Genomic DNA, 22,503 nt, shown 5'->3' with positions numbered 1-22,503 from the left:
CACTGAAGAGTGCAAAACAACTGAGTCTGTAGGTTTTACTTGTATTGTTTTTGTCTTTTATTATGTTTTAAACACATAATGCTTTTCTTAATTCTTCCAGTTCAAATCTGTTTACATAATTGTTTTAGGAATCAGTAAATGATGTGACCGTGCTTGATGATGATGATGATGATGATGATGTTATTGGAGCCACTGACCAGCCAAGCCCACTTCAAACAGATTTAGGACAGTCTTCCCAGGTATTTGACCAAAATTAAATTCCTGACGAATGCAGAAATGTATTTTTGCTTCGCAAAATATACACCCAAGAATCTGTGGTCCCTTTCAAACTGCTCTGTGAGGTTATTCTGAAGTTCGATGAGACTGATATGCAACTTTTAAGACCTTCAGCAAATTTTTTAACTTGTACCTGAAAGAAATTTGTTATTTTTACAGATCTGTCCCATTTGCCAGATTTCTTTCCCAAATGATGTCTTGCCTTATCATGCAAGCATGTGTGGTGAAGGGTAAAGTTATGCTACAATGACATTTGTTCTTTAGACCCTTACTTAATACCTTAAAGAATTAGTCCACCCAAAGTTGATATTTATCTTTTTAGTTACTGACCTTCTTTCCATCTCAGCTGTTGGTGAATTTTGTTCACAGAGAAAATGAAGACCGGAACCAAAATTTCTAGCGGTCACATTTATAAAACAAACAATTATTCCTTATTAGTCTTGTCACTCAAAGTCTTCTGAAGAGAAATGCCATTTGTTTGTGAGAAACAAATCTACAACTATAAACGTGTTTCTGTGCAAAGAGGCGAATGATCCATATTGTTAAAGACATTGTTTGTTAAAGATATGAACAATAGAACAGAAGATAAACAACAAAGGTCAACAACAGCTGAGATGGGATGTAGGTGAAGAAGATTTAAAAATATATAATGTTTGGGTGAACTAATCTTTTATTGAATCCCATAACAGACATCTTTAGCTATAAAGACTTTTTTTCCATGTATAATGGATGATTCTTTCTCTTCATTTAATGTGCAAGAGTTTCTGAACTGGTTGGATAAACAAAATGAAAAAGTGGTATGTGCCATGCCTATTTTAGAGGGAGGACTTTCAGTGGCAGTGATTCTCCAAACACTTCAACAAGAGAAGAACTGCCAGGACCCTCAACTGCACAGTCATCCACATCACTATCAGCAGGTTATGCCCCACACATATTCTGCTTGGTTAGCGCTGTTGTACTGCTATGACACAAGTGCATCTATATGTAAAAATATAAACTCAAGTTGTGGCTTTGTTTTTAGCCCTAGATTTGTTGTACAACTATATTTGTAAAACCTTTTTTGCATAACTTGTGAATCTCGAATGTTCTGTGCAGAATTGCTTTCCCAAAGTTCGGACTGTCCATCGATGTCACTACAGATCAACCAATTTGATACTTTGGATGAGCAGGACAGGACACTGATTTCATTTTATAAAATGAACAGTGTTAACTGGTCAGCTCCATTGAAATGTAGATTGACAGGTGTTACGCTCCGTAATTACTGGAACATTGTTTGAAGTAACTGTTGTTTGTACAATTTGTGAAATTTATTTCAGATTGCTATTTTTTTTTCTTTTAAATTGATTTCTTTTTAGGAGATGCAGCTGTTGGCAAAGGAGTCAATCGTCACATCTTTACAATGATTATGCAAAAACTGAAGACTGGCTTCTCTTTACATTTGGGCATGTAATCCAGTTGCAATTCTATTCAATGGACACAAAAATATAGTCAAAAGTTTGGAAACATTACAAAGAAGTCTCTTCTGCTCACCAAGGCTGCATTTATTTAATCCAAAATACAGTTAAAACAGGGTAATTGTGAAATATCATTACAATTTTGATTAATTGATTGCGTTTAAAAGCGTTTCAGTGTGAGAAGAGTGCCGTTTGGGCCACACCTTCACAAACAGATTCATCCACATCACTATCCCGCCAGACCCCAGTAATGTTTCAATTTATTTCTAATATGATATAAAACTGTCATTTTATACATAAACATTTCTTATGAAAAATATTTACAGTCATTAAAACAAATGACTTTACATTTAAATTAATTTCTCATTTATTTGACAGTTCTTAAATGTAATTTACTGTAAATTAACTGTAATTTCGTGTTTTTTCAGCTCTAGACAGAAACGACACCTCTGACTCCAGTTAGTTGATCATCCAACGATTTAAACTACAGCGATTATGAATTATAGTTTATTTCTGTGTGTTTACATGATCTTACACAGATTATTCTTCATAAATCAATAATTACTTTATTAATCCCAATGCATTAACTAATGTTAACAAGTATTAACATATAATCTATGCACTTTATATAAAACATTATATTTTTATCACTGCATGTATTATATATCCATTACTTTTATACTGAAAGTTCTCCTTTACAACACTAAATGTGTCAATGTGTAAATATGTGTTTGTGTTGTGATGTCACTGAAACTATCATCATCACATTATCTGCAACATCTCAGTGTAACTGCTGTTATTAGTGTGAGATTAAACTACAGTTTGATGAATAATCTCACTGTGTCTGTTTTTCTGTGACAGATGAAGTGAATGATTTAGATGAAAACATCGTGCTGCCAGCAGTCATTGGATTTGTAGTTCTTTGGGTTATTTTAGTCATTGTAGTTCTGTTTTTATCTCCTGAGAGAATACTTACTATATCAAAGTTGACTATGTGATCATTTAATGTCACTACTGAAATATTTCTTGTATTTGGATATCTGCTATAGACATACAGACATAAAGGAAAAGTTCTCCCAGAAATGATCGTTCTCTTATGATTTAATCCCCATATGCCGCATCAAACATGTGCAACTTTATTTCTTCTGTGCAACACAAACGAATGACTGTTTTACCATTTACATCATTGAATCATTCATTCCTCCATTCTGTCTGTCACCCAGTGCTGACATGTTCTTCCATGTCCTTTTGCTTTTAGGATTTTGAACAAGTTTGTGCAGCGGTCAGTTTAGATCTAATACATGCACTTGAATCATGTTTAACTGTTTATCAAGACAAGATTTCATATGTCATTGAACAGACACTAATACTTTAATCTGTCAGACTGAATAATAAACCTTCAGGACTGTGAAATATATATTGTTTTCAATGCATTACCATCTTTATTTGAACCATGTCAATATTGATTCTTAAATCCAGAGATTGATCTTTTACTCCATGTGCAATCCTCTACAAAGTAAATCACTTCACACTATGTGACTAAAAATGTCTTTGATTTACAACTGGCTGGTAAATGTTGAGATTTAATTCAGCAGTGATTGAATAGTTTAGTGGTGAAGAAGTTCAGCAGCGAGATCCTTAATTCGTCCAATTTATAAATGATTTCATGAATTCATTCATTCATAGACTCATTTCTTCATACATTGTGCAAGTACTACATCAACAGTGGCACATGACAGACTAATCGTTTTTATTGCCTTTATGGTTTTAAGAGAACAAAGTAAATGCTCTGCACATATATAGCGCCTTTTTAAGCCTTAACAGTATTCAAAGCGCTTTACACTGCGTCTCATTCACCCATACACACACACATTCATACACCAATGGCAGCAGAGCTGCTATGTAAGGTGCTAGTCTGCCATTGGGAGCAACTTGGGGTTCAGTGTCTTGCCCAAGGACACTTCGGCATGTGGAGTCGTGTGGGCCGGGATTCGAACCACCAACCCTGCGATTAGTGGCCGACCTGCCCTACCAACTGAGCCACAGCCACCCAAAATGATTGATTTATTACATGAAACAATAAAAAAATGTCCGGGTCCTCTGTAACGCAAAGGCAGCTTTTCAAGCTTTTGAGCACAATTTGTCATTAGTGTGCACCATGTTGAAAAGCTTTGAGTAATGAACCATTTCACGATACAGTTGAGGGGAAAGCTTCATTTCACCATCACTAATTAAAAACACCTGCCTAATATTGAGGAAGTATGGAATCATTGTCCTGGTGTATTTGGATCTCTCTGAGCCTTTTTTCTGTAGCTGGTAGGTTTGCCATCACAGAGTCAACATATAAATGAATGTCTTCCTCTGAGAGCCCCACTGCTGCACTGCTAATGGGAGCTCTAGACAACACATCCGCTGTTGCTAGCATCTGCCGAAACGACTGTTTTCCTGTTTGAAGCACACAACGCCAGACCAAGGGGTGTGGTCAGTTCCTCTTTAATTCTCTCAAAGGCCTGCTGCTGTTGTGCCCCCCAGACCCACATGTTTGACTTTTTCAATAAGTCTCTGAGTGGATGTGTCTTCTCTGCCAAATGTGGCAAGAATTTGCCAAGGTGATTGATCATCCCTAAAAACCGTCTAATTTCACTGACATTACAAGGTTCTTTCACTGCCGCCACCTTGTCTGGATCTGCACTCACCCCTGATGCCTCAATGATTTGTCCAAGAAACTTGATTTTTTCCTTTGAGAACTCACATTTTTCATTGAGTGTGACTCCAGCCACCTGAAGTCGTGAGAGCGTCCTTCACAGCCTGTCATCATGCTCACTTTGTGTTGATCGCCAAATGAGCACATCGTCCATCTGGCAAAGAATACCTTCCAGTCCTAAAATAACGAGCGTTCGTAAAGTTGACCATAAAAGCTTTAAGGAATAGTTTATGGCAAGCTGCTTTAGCTTTTATTCATTCGCAGAATATGAACTGTTGATATCAACAATTAAGTTTCACTAGTTAGAATGCTAATTCTTAATATCAATCATTACATTTTTGCTAGTGGAATCAAATCACTTTATTGTCACACTACCATGTACACAAGTGCAACAGTGGGTGAAATTCTTGTGTGCCGGTCCGAGCAACACAGCAGTCATGACAGTGACGAGACATACCAATTACAGTAAACAACATACTTACACAACAACAATTTACATATCAAATGTACACATACTTACACAACACAATAATTATATACAATGTACAGTAACAATACACACAATATACAATACAGAATATACAATAAGTAAGAGTATATGAAATATATATATATATATATAATAGTTGTATTGAGGAGAATATGTTGACAGTCCAGTGTAATATTATAGATTATAAAGTGCAGTGCTGATTATTGATCCTGATAGATCAAGTGTTCAACAGTCTGACTGCTTGAGGGAAGAAGCTGTCATGTAGTTGGCTGCTGCGGGTCCTGATGCTGCGATACCGCCTGCCTGATGGCAGCAGTGAGAACAGACCATGACTCGGGTGGCTGGAGTCTCTGATGATCCTCTGAGCTTTTTTCACACACCGCCTGGTATATATGTCCTGGAGGGAGGGAAGCTCACCTCCGATGATGTTCCTGGCAGTTCGCACCACCCTTTGCAGGGCTTTGCAGTTGTGGGCGGTGCTATTGCCGTACCAGGCGGTGATGCAGCCAGTCAGGATGCTCTCTACAGTGCTGGTGTAGAACTGTGTGAGGATGTGCTGGTTCATTCCAAACTTCCTCAGCCGTCTCAGGAAGAAGAGGCGCTGGTGAGCCTTTTTCACAACGGCCTCAGTGTGGACGGACCATGTGAGTTCTTCAGTGATGTGGACACCGAGGAACTTGAAACTGCTGACTCTCTCCATCGGTGCTCCATTAATGGTGATGGGGCTGTGTTCTCCGTCTTTCTTCCTGAAGTCCACAACAAGCTCCTTGGTTTTACTGACGTTGAGGGAGAGGTTATGCTCCTGACACCAGCGTGTCAGAGTGTGCACCTCCTCTCTGTAGGCTCTTTCATCATTGTCAGTGATCAGACCTACCACCGTCGTGTTGTCAGCAAACTTAATGATGGCATTGGAGCTATGTGTTGCCACACAGTCATGTGTGTATAGTGAATACAGGAGTGGGCTGAGAACACAGCCCTGCGGGGCTCCAGTGTTGAGGGTCAGTGATGAGGAGATGTTGCTGCCCATTCTAACCACCTGACGTCTGCCTGACAGGAAATCCAGGATCCAGCTGCACAGCGAGCTGTTTAAGCCCAGAGCCCAGAGTTTCTCATCAAGCATGGAGGGCACTATGGTGTTGAATGCTGAGCTGTAGTCTACAAACAGCATTCTCACATATGTGTTCATTTCTCCAGATGGGAGAGAGCAGTGTGTAGTGTAGATGCAATGGCATCATCAGTGGAGCGGTTGTTGCGGTAGGCAAACTGCAATGGATCCAAAGAGGTGGGCAGAACAGAGCAGATGTGATCTCTGATTAACCTCTCGAAGTATTTGCTGATGATGGGGGTCAGAGCAACAGGACGCCAGTCATTTAAGCAAGTGATAGTGGCTTGCTTCGGTACAGGCACAATGGTTGATGTGAAATGGCAATTGATATGAAATCATATGAATTCTGTGGAGTGGTTAAAATACATTTTAATGACTTCAACCTCAGTGTATGTCAACTTCTGACTTCAGCTGTGTGTGTGTGTGATTGAGAGTGTGTGTGTGTGTGTGTGTGTGTGTGTGTGTGTGTGTGTGTGTGTGTGTGTGTGTGTGTATAGTGATATATTGAGTGCAGTGAATCCAATGAAGGTCCTAGGGTATGGAGTTGTTAGCGGTTCAGCAGTCTGATAGCCTGAGGGAAAAAGCTTTGATGGCTGGAGTCTCTGATGATCCTCCTTGCTTTTTGTAGTGAGAGAGAGAGAGAGAGAGAGTGTCACAGATCATTATAAATAGTTTCTTCAACTTATTAAAATATCTTACTTTACTGCAACTATCTGTTTCTGATTCTTTATCATATTTATAGTGTGTGATTTATAAAATACCTTATATCCTACATCACATATTTTGATTTTGGACGTCTGGTCACTTTATATCTTATATCAGAATATTATATTACTGTTAAGCCTACTATGAATATTAAAATACGCCGAACATGTGTCCTGTATCATAACTACATGAATGACATTTGCAGCAAAAAAACTCTGCGTGAAAATCAGTTCGGTATTCAGTGAGGTATGATTAATTAAATGCACTGACAGTTCATTGTCTGCCATACAGATTACACTGAGTGGAGCGGGTGACCGGTCTAAGATGGCGGCGCTGTGGCTCGTCCGCGCCAGTAGGCAGTAGTGGTCGATAGGGTGTCTATCTATATGATGTCTATGGTATCTACTCAATTCACTGATGACGTAGAGATTTTTGATCACGTGTCACTTAAGGTGTGGTTATGAGTGTATCAGATGAACCCTCCCCCTTTGCAATACAGGGCACCAGTTCAGAATACTATTTTAAGAACTAATTTAAGAACATTCCCAAAAGAGCTGTAATGGAAACTAGAGGGTGTTGGTCAGCAGATTTATCTGAAGGATTTGTAAGAGTCTGGACAACAATTAGAGTCTTTTGATCAGCAATACAATGAAGACACATTTGTAATTAAATGAAGGAAATATATTATCAATAGATATGCAAGAGTAAATACCACAGCGATTAATAATGCTAATATGATATGCAATGCTAAAGGATCATAAACTAATAACCAAAAGATAAGTAATTAAACATTAAAACAAATAAATGATATGAACACAGAATGGATAAATGCAATGCTGTTGAACTGAATGTAGCAATGGGAGAGAATTGCATGGAATTGCTCCTTTTGGGAATCCACCTAATGGCTCTGGCAAAATGGTGTTACATAATGCTTATTTATCATTAAACATATAATATACGTATTATTTCTAACAAGCTAACCCCTGGTAACTGTTATCTAAGCAAGTTAACATATGCTGCAGGTATAAACTAAAGCCATGGTCTCTAGAAAGAGGTTGGGTAGCCATGGTGCTGCTCACCCTAGTGTGGAACTCATTTGCATAAAGTACAGTGTTAAAACAGTGTCTTTAATGTTTTACTCATGGATTATTTATTTACCAAACCTCTTTCAAATGATTAAAAGCATCGTATGGAACAGATAGAGAGCAAACACGATTAGAAACAGTTAAGTCATCATCTATGCAATTGTTTATCTTTTAATAGGTCTGTCCCGTGAACTGTTGTGTTAAGTACCCATACAAAAGGTAATGCAACCAGTCATAATGCTCTGCACGGTGCATGTGTAGAACAATCGGTTGTTTTGCTCATCCCAAACTTCCTCAGTGGTCTCAGAAAGAAAATAAGCTATTGCGCCTTCTTCACTACGGCCTCTGAGTGGACGGACAATATGAAGTCATCAGAGCTGTGAATTGTAAAGACCCTCTCCATCGGTGCTCCATCGATAGTGATGGGGCTGTGTTCTTAGTCCTGTCTCCTGTTGTCCACATATTCTAGGAGTGTATTCTGACATATTTGCACATTATATTTAAGGCAGTTACGATTTGCAAGATGGCAGAAATTCAGACTGGCCAGCACCAGCATTGATCTGGATAAAGTCAGTGTAGATTCTATATTTAAGTCAATCTGCATATACATTATTAATCCTTCTGCCGACATCTTACATATACATGCAACACATACATGTTAAAGGTGGAATATCATCAGGTCACATGATTTTTGAACATTTAAAAAAATTATAAAAAATACACAATATAATATTTTCAAAATCGAAGAGGTGTACGGTGTTATAAGTGTTTGTGAATAGAGAGCAGGTGATGTGACATCATCAGGTCACATGACCAGGAAGTTATATGGATTTGAAAATAAAAATAAATAAAAACAATTATAAAGTTACAATTCTAAAGAAAAAAGAAACTTTAGGTGGAACTGTGTTATGTATACATGTGCTATAGGAGGTCTGACATGCATCTATTTCTGTTAGCTATAAGTTAAATGAACTTTCTGCTATTACATTATTATAACATCATTACGTATCCTAGGGAATAAGCCATTTATGGCTTTAAATGTTGGATTTTTTGTACCATATATTTCTGCTTAACTTGTTTGACGATATTAAGTTACATCTTGATAAAGCTACACATGTTTTATAGCCACAGAGTAATCTGTTTTTCACCGGCCTTAGTCTGTTTCACACTTTAGAGACACTCCCTAACTTTGCCTGCCGAATGTCTAACGAATGTCCAATATAAAAACAACTTTACCGCACTAAGAGATGATTTATTGATGGAGATATTTATGATAATGCTGAGAATACAAAGAGTTGTAATTAATGTACAGTTGTGTTGGGTTGCTGCTGATGTTGGTGTGGAGGGTGATGAGATAGCAGATGGGATGCAAAGAGAGTGTTGAAATTAAAGGACAATGAAATAATGAAAGTTTGGAAAAGATGAGGCCAAATGGAAGAACGGCAGTGAGGGAATCGTAGCAGAAGAAGTGGGACACAGATAGCAAACAGAAATCAATTAAGCTGAAGAGTAAACTGAAGTACATAAAGTCCTGATATCCCAACGTTTGAAAATGCATCTTTTTGAAAACACCGTTTTCGCGTTGTAGTGTGGACTGTGAAAACAGATGCTTTCGAAAACGATGACGCGTTTCTAGTCATGTGACACATTCAGTCCAAAACAAGATGGCGAACGACGTTGTATCTGGGCTACTCTCCAGTTTGATGGCGTTGTTCAAGATTAACGTCAGTTTGTAAATACTTCATCTTACATTTCTTCAAATGAGACGGGATGTTTATTCGCAGTTGTTCAGCGGCGGAACGCGAGGACAGTTTCAAAGAGGCGGGAAGTAAATAAACGCCTGAACTTGTGTTTCCGGATTCAAGTAGACCGCCATTAAACTCCGAGAAAGAGAAAGTGAAACTAGTAAAACAGGTTCAATTTTGTGAAAAGAGCAGGAACTTACACTTACAGAAACTGCGAAAAAGTTTGACAGGTTTTGTTCCACTGAATCGTCTGAAACAATCAATAAATTCATTGTGAAGTATTTTGTAGGTGATATTCTAGTCAGTAAAGAGGAACATCAACAGTTCTTGACAGGTGAGTACTGAACTGCTGCTAAACAAACCAAAACTCACAAGACAACAATAATAAACCTTTCAAACTATCAGCTACAGTAAGACATCTAACAGATATCTAAGTATTAATCACAGCAGAACAAACAGATACTGAGACTTTTGCTCTTTTATCTGAATTGTCAGTATGTGTTCAGTTTCTTTGCCACTGAAATGTTATTTCTTCTATTGACTTGAAACGTTGCTTTGTTTTCTTCTGTTGAGTCTTCTGATGTTTTCTCTTTATGCTGGTGTTTAACATGTCATAAAAACTGACAGTCTGCAATTGAACCTCATTGATTCATTTCTAATGGAATATTCTAGAGGACAAATAAAAACAAATATGTGTCAGTATTGAACAAATAAACACGTCACAAATATAGATGATGTCCCGTTTGTTGACAGGTGTTCAGTGGACTGTTCAGATGATGTCATGGACTCCACAAAGGATCTCAGTGGACAGACAGACACAGGGAAGGTCAAGAGGTCAGAGGATTTCAATGCTTTAATAAAATACACTGATAGATATTTCTGATATGCTGCACAACACTACAGTATAAAAACACTGAGGAGAAATGAGAACAGACTGGATTATCTCAAGTATAAACATGTGAAACAGCTTTAGGGTAAAGTGAGATCTACAGTATGAATACAATCATAAAGACAAGAACAGGTGAAGGAAAAAAATAAACAACTTTCTAAACATCAAACTTAACCTTAAATACTGTCATCAATATCAAACATAAGATGAAGATAAACATCTCATAAACACTTTGATACTTACAGACAAACTTCTATAAATGATTGAAAAGATGATTGACAGATTTAAGACAGCTGTCATCAGCAGATATCAGCATCAACTGAGTAAAACCAGATGCAGCACCTAGTGACACAGAAATAAACTACAGAGAACAGAACAAAAGTCTTTCCAGCTTTAGTGACATTCAGATCAGATCTGCTGTGTAATGTCATGTGCTCAAATATATCTTCATCAAATAAGCAGAAGTGAAATTGCTGAATGTTGAACTGTGCATTAAACATGAGCAAACACTGGAAAAGAACATGTGACCCCCTTGAAGAAGAGAGAAATATTGGGAAGAGTAAAACTGAGAAACTGATGAGAGGAAAAGAGTGTTTGTGAGAGTCTGTAGTTTTTAAAACAGTGTTTAATTGCTGTTGTGTTTTAGTGTCATTCATGGAGAATCTCCTGAATGCAGCTGTGTGTCCATGAAGAGTGACCGGTCAATGAATCCTCCACATAAATTCAGTTCAGGAGCCCCTTGTGCTGATGTGAGGTGAGGACTCTCATGTTGACTGACAGTATGAACGTGTACACCACAGTCTGAGGGACCATTAGAAAGAATCCAGTGTAAAAAATATAAATCTAAAAGGAAATATGCAATTATAATAAAAATAATGAGTCCTTCTACAGCTGATTGCTTTACTGTAACAGTTTCATTGGCATCTCTTCACAAGAGCTCATCTTTATACTGTACAGTAATATCATGTGAACATGACAGAGATGATCAGACATGACAAGAGATTGTTCCTCAGGTTTATCACAGGACATACAGTCTGCTGGAGATCACAATGTTACTAAAAAAGGACATGTTGACTATATGTTACAGTATGTTTCCACCTGTGCTACAGTAATCTGTGTCTGATGAAGAATATGTTGTAGGGATATGTGTTGACACTTTTTCACTTTTGTTCGACAGTATTTCAGTGACACTTAAAAACTGAAGAAATTGTCTCGTACTACATTGAATACGACACAATAAAGAGGCTGTTTATGTTTTTAAATTAATTCTGGTCTCTGTAAAAAAATACAAGATACTTAAAAAACTTCCAGTGATCTTGTAATCAGTTGCAATTGCATGGGGCCCCGGACGTCGAGAGGGCCCCCACACTGGTAGGAAAGCTCATCAAAAGCGCTTGAAGTGACATGATGTTCTGGGTACACACGTGAACACGCCGTTGTCAGCGCTCTCAGAGCGGTTCACGTTAGAAGCTGCTGGGTTCAGGTCAGCAGGACTTTGGGTTTGTAATTTATGAAAAAATATTCTGAACTTCTTTCACTCACACGCTCAGATACACGTGAACGGATCAGTTAGGGGCCGTTCACACCAAATGTGTTATTGTGTGCGTCTGCTCTGTTGTTTCATTGTTTTCCAATGAACACGTGCTGGACGAATGTTCTTGACTGCTGCACCGCGTCTCTGTGTTTCTTCAGTGTGACACTCAGTGACCGTGTAATGAGGCAGACGAGAATGAGGATCTAAGTGCAGCTTTTAATGAACACAAAAGATGAACACGGTAACTCCGAGTGTAAAGAAAAACCAAGAACAGGGCTTAGAACAAGACATGAATACATTCAACAACTGACAACCGGTGAGCAAACAAACAGAGCTTTAAATACACAAAGGACTAATGACAAATTAAACACAGGTGAAGACAACAGGAGACAGCTGGCAGTGATGAGGGCAGGGAATTATGGGAAGTGTAGTCCATGGGAAACATTAATTGATGGTTATAATATTAATAAATACCAACTAAATTCCAAAATGTTACTGGTGAAGTAGATTCTTGCACATCCTGTTCACAAAAAACAACAACTGGAAAACATCATTCATTATAATTAACTAGATTTTTATTTCATTAAACATTTTGAATGTACTTTGCTACAACGGCTTAAGATGAATTTAAAATTATGATTTAAAATCAATTTTACGTAATTTAAGCAACTATTTTCTAAATGGGGCCCCGGGTTGGTCGGTTGCTCGGGGCCTCAGGCATCGTAATCCCGCCCCTGCTTGTAATGTCCCGTTATGTCGTGTTTTGTGTTCTGAATGATCAAATAAAACACACGTCCTCACTGCAGCTTCAGGATTTCTCAGTTCATTAAAAATGAAAATTGTGTCATAATTCACTCACCCTCATGCAGAAGACACAAAAGCAGATGTTTTAAAGGGTAACTAAACCCCTGCTCAGAGTCTGACTCCACCCACTAGCAATATTTGAAAAATGCTGGAAAAGTGGGCAGACCCCAGCGGGGATAGAAGGGACGAACCGAGGGCCGGGCTGAGCGGGGGGGCGTGCACCTGAGACCCGTAGTGACGGATTAATTGACAGCTGCTGTCAGACTCTAAAATGGAGAGTGACTGGAATGACTCAAGTAGCTTTGCCACGGAGTGGTCTTTTGAAGTCGAGGAGGCCAGTGCCAGTGTCTAGCTCGTACCAAGGGGCATGGTGAGCTGGAACCTGCTTACGTCAGCTCTCACCGCTTACGTCACGAACTACCGCAAACAGCCAATAGGAAAATTCAACTGCAGTAGCCATCGTTCAACCTGAAGAGGGCAGCACTCAGACGTTTTTACACCATATATTGTAGAATTAAAATACTTTATACACAAATGTCAAAAAAATTACTTGAATCAATGACCAGTACTAATAAAGCCCCATTCTTACAGATCATTAACTAAAAAAAGTTGGTTTAGGGTTTAGTTACCCTTTAATGAATATGGTGAGTGGTCTTGTTAATACAATGGCAGTGGAGAGTGACTCACTTTAAAACTTAAAATAAAAGTATAAATGTGTAATTTTTCACTGTAAATCTTGACGTCTGTTGTGCATTCATGAGTGCTGTGAGAGATGTTTGTTCACAGCGGCTCGAGTGTTTATGTGAGAACTTATGTTGATGTTAGTGACATTGCAAGTTCTCATGTGACATATAATATATAAGACACATCATTAAATGTGTTTTATTGCACTGGATGTTGAAATTATGTTTTCAGATTAATAAAAACACATGAACTAAACTCTGTTTAATTGCTGTTTTAGTGTCATTCATGGAGAATCTCCTGAACCCAGCTGTGTGTCCATGAAGAGTGACGGGTCAATGAATCATCCAAATACCTTCAGTTCAGGAGAGTCTTTGATCAACTACAGAAACAAACAGGATGCATCAGAGTCAACTGCTGGGAAAGTGACATTGGACTCCATTTTTGAGGTGTGTGTGCGCGTGTGTGTGTGTTTGTGTGTGTGTGTGAGTGTGAGTGAGTGAGAGAGAGAGAGAGACACACACTTATACCTTATAGGCTGTTTTTTAAATACATACTGTCATGTCTCTCTCATACACACCACTTTGCAGTTTCACCCTAATCTTAATCACACACACACACACACACACACACACACACACACACACACACACTGATGAATTCAAGACAACTGAAGCACAAATAAAATGAGTGGTGATTCTTGTCCACTGATCCTTCAGTTCCTCTCTGTTACTGAATGAAGTTTGTTGTTTGAATGTTCACTGATTTCAGGAACTTGAGCACAAAATCATCTCTCTGATGAAGAAAGAGCTGAAGAGTTTCAAGAGACTACTGATCTCAGATTCCCCAGCATGCTCTGAGAGAGAGGAGGAGGATGATGAAGGTCAGAGCAGAGTCAGAGAGGGATTTCTGAAGATCACACTGCATGTCCTGAAGAAGATGAAGCAGACAGACCTCGCTAACACACTTCAAACCAGTAAGAGCTCGCACTCACGTCACTATTACATCACGTCACCTTCAGAGGAAACACACAGTGTCTGGATTCACTCAATATTAGTGAAAGAAAATAAACTTCATGTCTAATGACCATTAAACATCAACATCAATTATAATTCCCATTTCTTTTCCTCTTTACATCAGAACTGATTTCTGTGCATCAACAAAAACTCAAAACAAAACTAAAAGAGAAATTCCAGAGAATTACTGAAGGAATGTCAAATCAAAGCAGCTCAACACTTGTGAATGAGATCTACACAGAGCTGTACATCACAGAGGGAGGGAGTGCAGAGATCAATAATGAACATGAGGTGAGACAGATTGAGACAGCATCCAGGAGAGCAGAGACACAGGAAACACCAATCAAATGCAATGACATCTTTAAAGCCTTACCTGGACAACACAAAGCCATCAGAACTGTGCTGACTAAAGGAGTTGCTGGAATTGGGAAAACTGTCTCTGTGCAGAAGTTCATTGTGGACTGGACTGAAGGAAAAGCAAATCAGGATGTTCACTTCATATTTCCACTTCCTTTCAGAGAGCTCAATCTGATGAAGCACAAAAATATCAGTTTGATGGATCTTCTTCATCAGTTTTTCACAGATACAAAAGAACTGAGAGAATTGAAAACATTCCTTGATGACTACAAAGTCATTTTCATTTTTGATGGTCTGGATGAGTGTCGACTTCCTCTAGATTTCCAGAACAATGATATTTTGTGTGATGTGACAGAATCGGCCTCAGTGGATGTGCTGCTGACCAACCTCATCAAGGGGAATCTGCTTCCTTCTGCTCTGCTCTGGATCACCTCTCGACCAGCAGCAGCCAATCAGATTCCTCCTGAGTGTGTTGACCAGCTCACAGATGTACGAGGCTTCAATGACCCTCAGAAGGACGAGTATTTCAGGAAGAGAATAAAAGATGAGCGTCTGGCCAACAGAATCATCACACACATGAAATCATCAAGAAGCCTGTACATCATGTGTCACATACCAGTCTTCTGTTGGATTTCAGCCACTGTTCTCCAGAGACTGTTGAGTGAAGCAGAGAGTGCAGAGATCCCCAAGACTCTCACTCAAATGTTCACACACTTCCTGATCTTTCAGAGCAAACTGAAGAGCCAGAAGTATGATGGGAAATGTGAGGTGGATCTTCAGCAGGCTAGAGAGAGGATTCTGTCTCTGGGAAAACTGGCTTTTCAACAGCTGGAAAAAGGGAACCTGATCTTCTATGAGGAGGACCTGAGAGAGTGTGGCATTGATGTCAGAGAAGCGTCAGTGTACTCGGGAGTTTGTACCCAAATCTTCAGAGAGGAGTTTGGACTGCACCTGGGGAAGGTGTTCAGCTTTGTGCATCTGAGCATTCAGGAGTTTCTCGCTGCTCTGTATGCTTTTCTTTCCTTTTATCAACAGAAATCAGGTCTCTTCAGTAAGTTTAAGTCATCTATGAGTGATCTCCTGAAGAGTGAAGTGGACAAGGCCTTACAGAGTGAGAAAGGACACCTGGACCTTTTCATTCGATTCCTTCTGGGTCTCTCACTGAAGTCCAATCAGACAATCTTACGAGACCTACTGACACAGACAGGAAGCAGCTCTGACAGCAAACAGGAAATAGTTGAGTACATTAAGATGAAGATCAGGGAGAATCCCTCTCCAGAGAAATCCATCAATCTGTTCCACTGTCTGAATGAACTCAATGATCATTCTCTAGTGCAGGAAGTACAAACATACGTGAACAGAAGAGATATCAATCGTCTCTCTGGAGTCCGTCTCTCTCCTGCTCAGTGGTCAGCTCTGGTGTTTGTGTTGCTGAACTCAGAAGAGGAGCTGGATCAGTTTAATCTGAGGAAATATGATCCATCACATGAATGTCTTCTGAGGCTGCTGCCGGTGATCAGAGCATCCAGAAAAGCTGAGTGAGTAATTTAGTGTTTTAATCTCACTTTATTGTAATTAAATAGCAGAGGTTAGATTTTAATTTATTTTGTTTGACTAGAAACAACCCCTTATAATATTTTGATGTTTGTTTGGTTTCATGTGTTACTTTTTAGAGTTTTACCTTCATTTTAAACAGACATTGTTGCCAAATAGATTCAAAATGTTTAATGCAAAGTTAATAATATAGTTTAATAAAACAAAAACATGTTTTTTACAGTTTTCCACTAAATAAATACAAAACGATACTTTATTTACTTTATACTGATACTTTATCATTTTTATTTATGCTTCCACATACAATAATACACATCAGTCTCATAAATAAATCATTATTTACCTGCATATATTTTTACTAAAACATTTCTTGAATGAACATGATGTGCAAAAACCCAGTTAAATATGATATAATACTGAATTATTATTGGGGGTATCAGTCAAGTTTATTATTAGAATACTGAATAATTATTACTATTATTTTAAGGGTTTGATTGTTTTTTACTTTATTAATTTATTTGTCATATTGTAGCTTCCTTTATTCCTGCAATGTTTATTTTACACAGTTTTTCTGTTTCTGTTTTGATAATCCTTTAATGGATTTTATTAAAAACTATATTAAATTATGTTATACTATAATATATAAAATTGCATTAAGATGTGAATAATATAGCGATCAATATTTATTTAGATTGGTAATGAATTATTAGTTTAGACGGCTTTATGTCAAGTGTTTAACTTTGTTGACTGATTTACTGAGGTGACATTATTGTTAAATTAGAAGATTGTACACAGAGGAAAAGAGAATTTGGTGGTAAATATTGTGTTATCATCTGTAGGTAATGTTTTCATCTAAGTGTAATCAATAGATGTTTAACTTCATGCAGCGCTGTGTGATCAGATCCAATCAGAGTTTGACTTGAAGCAGTGCATGTCGGTTAGAAATGTTGTGTGACTTAAGATGGCGTCAGTGCCGCATCACCGTGATGTATGCCATTAAAGAACCTTGTGTGCGATTCAAGAGCAGTCGGCTGGCACTGCCAATGCAGCTTCTCCAGAGTGGCTGCAAGAGATTTGATGATGTCACAACTTATTCATGATTGGCCAGAATCACAGATGACAACGGTAGCGTGTGTTTCATGGGATGCGACACATACTACTTTTACTACTTCAGCTATGTCAGTCTGAGAAAGAAATAAGAGTGGTATGATGGTAAATATATGGACTCCTTTATTGGTATCAAAATATAATTAGACATTTATTGGACTTTCTCTTACACACAGCAGGCACTGCATTTAGAAGAACTCAATCTTTTCAAATCAGTAATGTTTTCGGTTATTATATGTAAATTTAAATCCTGAGTTCTGATTTCCACTTCATCTGTAATAAACAAAGCAATCCTTGTGGGATCTTCTGTGACTAATGTGGGTTCAGCACATGTCGTGAAACAGAATGTGTCCAGCTTGATGGCCCCATTTTCAACTCCTTCAGCTACTACAAATGGTAAATCTCACAGATCGGTAAGGCAAGCTGCAGTTGAAGTTGAACACACCTAATGAATGTTATTGGGTACATCTCAATCAGCTCTCTAGTTTACTAAGCAGGGCACTGGTCAGGGAGTCAGCCATTTTTACAGCTCTCCCAGTCACAAAGTTATTCCAGTGCACTGAAACATTCTCTTCCTAACAATTCTCTAAATGCACCATAAAAACCAGAGAGTATAGTTGATCACTGTGTTCACTTACCAGAAATGTTGTCATGTCTTCTTAAATATCTCATGTCATTATAGGATGAGCGCAAGTATAAATACATGATATCAAAGACTTATTTTCTCTTTAAAAGATTGATAGAGTAAATTCTTCTCAGCTTAATTCCAAGTGTTTTACACGGTTTCTGAAAAACAGGGCCACGTTGTGAAAGCACCTACATTTGCTGCCATTTGAAAACAGCTAAACAACTGACTTTATTTATTGTAAGAAGTTGTTACGTACGTTTTGTTTGCATTGTTAAAACAGTAAATTATCTAATTAGTGTCTGGATTAGGCTTAAAGAGGCCCTATTGTACTTATTGGGACATTACATATTGCTGTTTGTGCATGTAAAAGGTCTGCAAATTTAGAAAGCACAAATTCCATGCCAAAGGGAGTTTCTCTCCCACAGAAAACACTTCTCCTGAAATACAGGGTTTGCAGTCCAGCCATTACTTCCGTGAAATAGCTACGTCACTATGTGGCACATTTGCCAAGTTCCCGCCTCAGGAGTGCGCTGCTCAGGCCTACCATCCATTTAAAAATGGTATCCCCTTGCATACTTCACTCTGTCACATGGACTTGGATGTATGTCACTGCTTATGTTGTGCGAGTGTCCAATACCTTTCGGAAGACATGTAATGGGTTTAACTGGAACAACCTAAATCCTTGACTACTTGGAGCGTGTTGAAGGCTGATGTCACTTTGTAGAATTATTTTGGGATTTTTGCACCTGAGAAAAATATTTTTTTGGGCATTAATTTCAGAGGCTTATGTATAAATCATGTATGTTTAATTTTCTTTTATTAGAATGAATTGTTAGACCGGATTAATCAGGATTTGCACAAATTCAAACGTTAACATAACAATGAACAGGCTATAACTGTGTGATAAACAGTTTTACTTTACTAAACTGCTTAATTGACCTAACTTCACTTCCATCATACATTAGAGTTGTTTTGGGGAAGTTCAGGTTTGTTTTCGGGACAAAGATTCTTAGACATCAGAATATTTTGCAGGAATCTGGACCCAAGTGCAGGGATGCTAAACAAAGAGCTTTTATGAAAAAAAAAAAAAAAAAATACAAACCAAAAACTCTCACAGTAAAATTAATAGAACCAATTTGAAACTAAGAAAATAAACAAGACACCAACTGTAGAAACAGACTAGGAATGACTGACTAACCAAACTCACAAAACGATCTAACAGACACAAGAAGGTAGAAGGCACAGCATGTAGAGGGAGAGCACATGAGGAACAGGTGATGACAAACAACACAACAATGATCAGATGAGGAGGTGTGGCAAGGTGGAATGAGGAGGCGGAGTAAGGAGAGCACATGGCTGACACAAACACAAACACAAACAAATACATGTCCTCAAAACAAATGCACACATGGACCAAAACAGACAGAACTCCAGAACAAAACAAGTTGGGCAGTCCAGACTGGGTCTTGACAGTAGAAGAGCTTCAAAAAGTTTGCAAACGACTATGAGCAATCAAACATAGTGGCCATATATTTTTTCTTTGTACCCAACAGCTGTACTGAGAAGCCTTCACTAAAACTTATAGATTAACACAGTGTTATCTTGTCATTTCTCTCAGTCTGATGGGCTGCAATCTGACAGAGAAAAGTTGTTCAGCACTGGCCTCGGTTCTCAGCTCAAACTCCTCAGGTCTGAGAGAGCTGGATCTGAGTAGCAATGACCTGCAGGATTCAGGAGTGAAACTGCTGTCTGATGCACTGAAGAGTCCTCACTGTACACTGGAAATACTGAGGTTTGTGTTTGCAGATTTATTAGTACATTGGAATATACAATATGAATATATTGTGGTTCATAGCTGTGACAATGAAACAATAAATGGCTTAGTTACTGTCACAACCCTTCATATCAAACTGTAGAGCACTCACTCTGTTATTACCAATTGTTTTATAAAACTGCTTTTTATCATTGTTTCTTTATTTTTTTAGATTTGCAGCTTGTAGATTCACTGGTCAGTGCTGTGAAAATTTGTCTTCAGTTCTACATTCATCAAAATCCCTGAGAGAGCTAGACCTGAGTAACAATGACCTGCAGGATTCAGGAGTGAAGCTGCTCTCTGATGCACTGAAGAGTCATCACTGTACACTGGAAATACTGAGGTTTGTGTTTGCGGCTTCATTAGTACATTGGAATATACAATATTAATATATTGTGGTTCATAGCTGTGACAATGAAACAATAAATGGCTCAGTGATTGTCACAACCCTTCATATCAAACTGTAGAGCATTCACTCTGTTATTACCATTTGTTTTATAAAACTGCTTTTTATCATTGTTTCTTTATTTTTTTTAGATTTGCAGCTTGTAGATTCACTGATCAGTGCTGTGAAAGTTTGTCTTCAGTTCTACAATCATCAAAATCACTGAGAGAGCTGGACCTGAGTAACAATGACCTGCAGGATTCAGGAGTGAAGCTGCTCTCTGATGCACTGAAGAGTCCTCACTGTACACTGGAAATACTGAGGTTTGTGTTTGCAGATTCATTAGTACATTGGAATATTCAATATTAATATATTGTGGTTCATAGCTGTGGTTACTGTGTACCAGTGGTTGACCAATATGGGGTTTTTAATGGCCGATATCGATATCCAGAGAACAAGGTGGCCAATAGACCGATACGAGGCCGACATATCACACTATTTATTATAGTAACAAACATAAAATTGCTAAAAATAATAATAATAAACTCTTATTTAACACTATATTTATTCAATTTCACACAAAACAAAAAGATAATATTGTATTTAATATTTTAAATGGTAGATATCAGTTTCTTCAATTTCTGTTTGGTCATCACATTTTAGTAATTTATTGATGAAAGTGACGAAATTGTTAATATATTTGGAAGAAGGAAAAAACAGTTCATACAGTAGTCCAGCAACCATGAATGGCATGTCCACGTTAGCAATCGCATTTACTCAAAAATACAGAATCAAACCAATTGTACAAACAGTGTATAGTGAATTAAAAAATGTACTTAAAGCACACGTGAAGCACTTTTATCTTGGACTGCATCTGAAAATGTAAGCAGCTGACTTGCTACCTAATCAGTTCATGGCTTAACTGACCGCTTTTTTGAATGAATTGACCGCTTTAGGAAACTGATCTCCAAACAGTTTGAAAACTACCTTATTTTTATCGTTCCCAAGTATACAGCCTCCAGAGGTAGCATTTTCCTGGTTTCGGATGCAGCCTTGAAGTTGCACTCACATGCTCATGCAGATCCATCTCCTGACAGTTTAAACAGCCTGTATCGCCTACTTCATGATTTGTGAATGAGAGGAACTTTTGATCCTGATACTGAAGTTTTTGATTCTGGCTGATGGAATACGCGCTTCAGAGGAAGATATTAGATGAGTGATCAATGGGAATAAAACACTGAGGTTCTTGAGGTTCGTGAATGACATCTGTTTAAATGAGATATGCACATATTTGCAGACAGTATATAATAGAAGTTTTATTGATATTTGCCTTTGATCATAAGAAAAGTTACAGGGAACTGTTGAGGACTGTTAGAATACGCGCTTCAGATGAAGATATATGAGTCTTCATCAGAATGCTTGATCTGCTCAAGTTGTGAAGTTGGTTTATTGGATATGCGCATATTTGCAGACAGTAAATGATAATAGTTTGATTGATATTTGCGTTTTTGTCACTAGACAAGACAGCTCAAAGTTACAGGAAACTGTTGAGGAGAGAGAGAGGGAGAATGAAACATGCGAGCACTTTAACATGAACTGAAACATGTCTGCCGCGGCTCTGTTATGTGGACCGTTTAAATGACACTATGTTGCACACCGGAGTATTATTGTAGTTACACGATGGCATGTAACAACAAAACAAATCGTGACTAGTCATTTACATGTCTCATACGCTTCACGTGCAGGCAGGTGATTTTCATCGCCAAACAGGGAAATTTATCGGCCAACGGCGATCATTAAATATGTCAGAATATCATCGGATTTATCGGCCTTGGTGATGTATCGGTCGCCCACTACTGTGTACTTGTGGATGGGCTCCCTCTGCTGAGTCTGTTTCCTCTCAAGTGAATCAAGTTATTCTGATTGTGACATCACAGTTCAAAATGATCACAACATTAATTTTTGTCCAGCGCTTTAGAAAACTCGGTAACACTTTAGAATAAGGTTCCTTCGTTAATGAATAACTACACAGGAACAAATGAGTAACACAATATTAACAATCTAGTAACTAGAGTAATCCAGAGTAGTGTTGTCACGGTACCAAAACCAGTGAAATATTACGGTACTCGATACCATTTTCGGTACCAAAGCAAAACACAAAAACAGGTTTC

At 38.2% G+C, this 22,503-nt stretch overlaps 2 protein-coding genes across 4 annotated transcripts in view; one reads left to right on the top strand and one right to left on the bottom strand.

The window, feature by feature from the left end:
• The window catches only part of LOC127650479 (uncharacterized), a 1,198,408-nt gene that overhangs the window by 896,919 nt on the left and 278,986 nt on the right, over nt 1-22,503 (bottom strand).
• Nucleotides 1-22,503, top strand: part of LOC127650380 (NACHT, LRR and PYD domains-containing protein 3-like) — a 1,539,373-nt gene that overhangs the window by 1,508,211 nt on the left and 8,659 nt on the right. Inside the window, exons 1-9 of one of the 3 annotated variants that reach the window (XM_052135767.1) lie at nt 9,771-9,898; nt 10,318-10,398; nt 11,100-11,207; nt 13,753-13,921; nt 14,244-14,448; nt 14,613-16,383; nt 19,753-19,926; nt 20,120-20,290; nt 20,485-20,655. The exons of 1 other annotated variant lie outside the window; for it this stretch is intronic. In XM_052135767.1, coding sequence (XP_051991727.1) covers nt 10,346-10,398; nt 11,100-11,207; nt 13,753-13,921; nt 14,244-14,448; nt 14,613-16,383; nt 19,753-19,926; nt 20,120-20,290; nt 20,485-20,655 — 2,822 coding nt within the window. In that variant the 5' untranslated portion in view covers nt 9,771-9,898; nt 10,318-10,345. Of the gene's footprint in view, nt 1-9,770; nt 9,899-10,317; nt 10,399-11,099; nt 11,208-13,752; nt 13,922-14,243; nt 14,449-14,612; nt 16,384-19,752; nt 19,927-20,119; nt 20,291-20,484; nt 20,656-22,503 lie in introns of those variants that run through there. One more of the 3 variants, XM_052135775.1, reaches the window with a different exon arrangement.

The sequence above is a fragment of the Xyrauchen texanus genome, chromosome 10 (assembly GCF_025860055.1).
Source record: "Xyrauchen texanus isolate HMW12.3.18 chromosome 10, RBS_HiC_50CHRs, whole genome shotgun sequence".
Taxonomy (NCBI): Eukaryota; Metazoa; Chordata; class Actinopteri; order Cypriniformes; family Catostomidae; genus Xyrauchen; species Xyrauchen texanus.
Note: the sequence above shows the minus strand (reverse complement) of the source record. Positions and strands in the feature narration are given on the sequence as shown.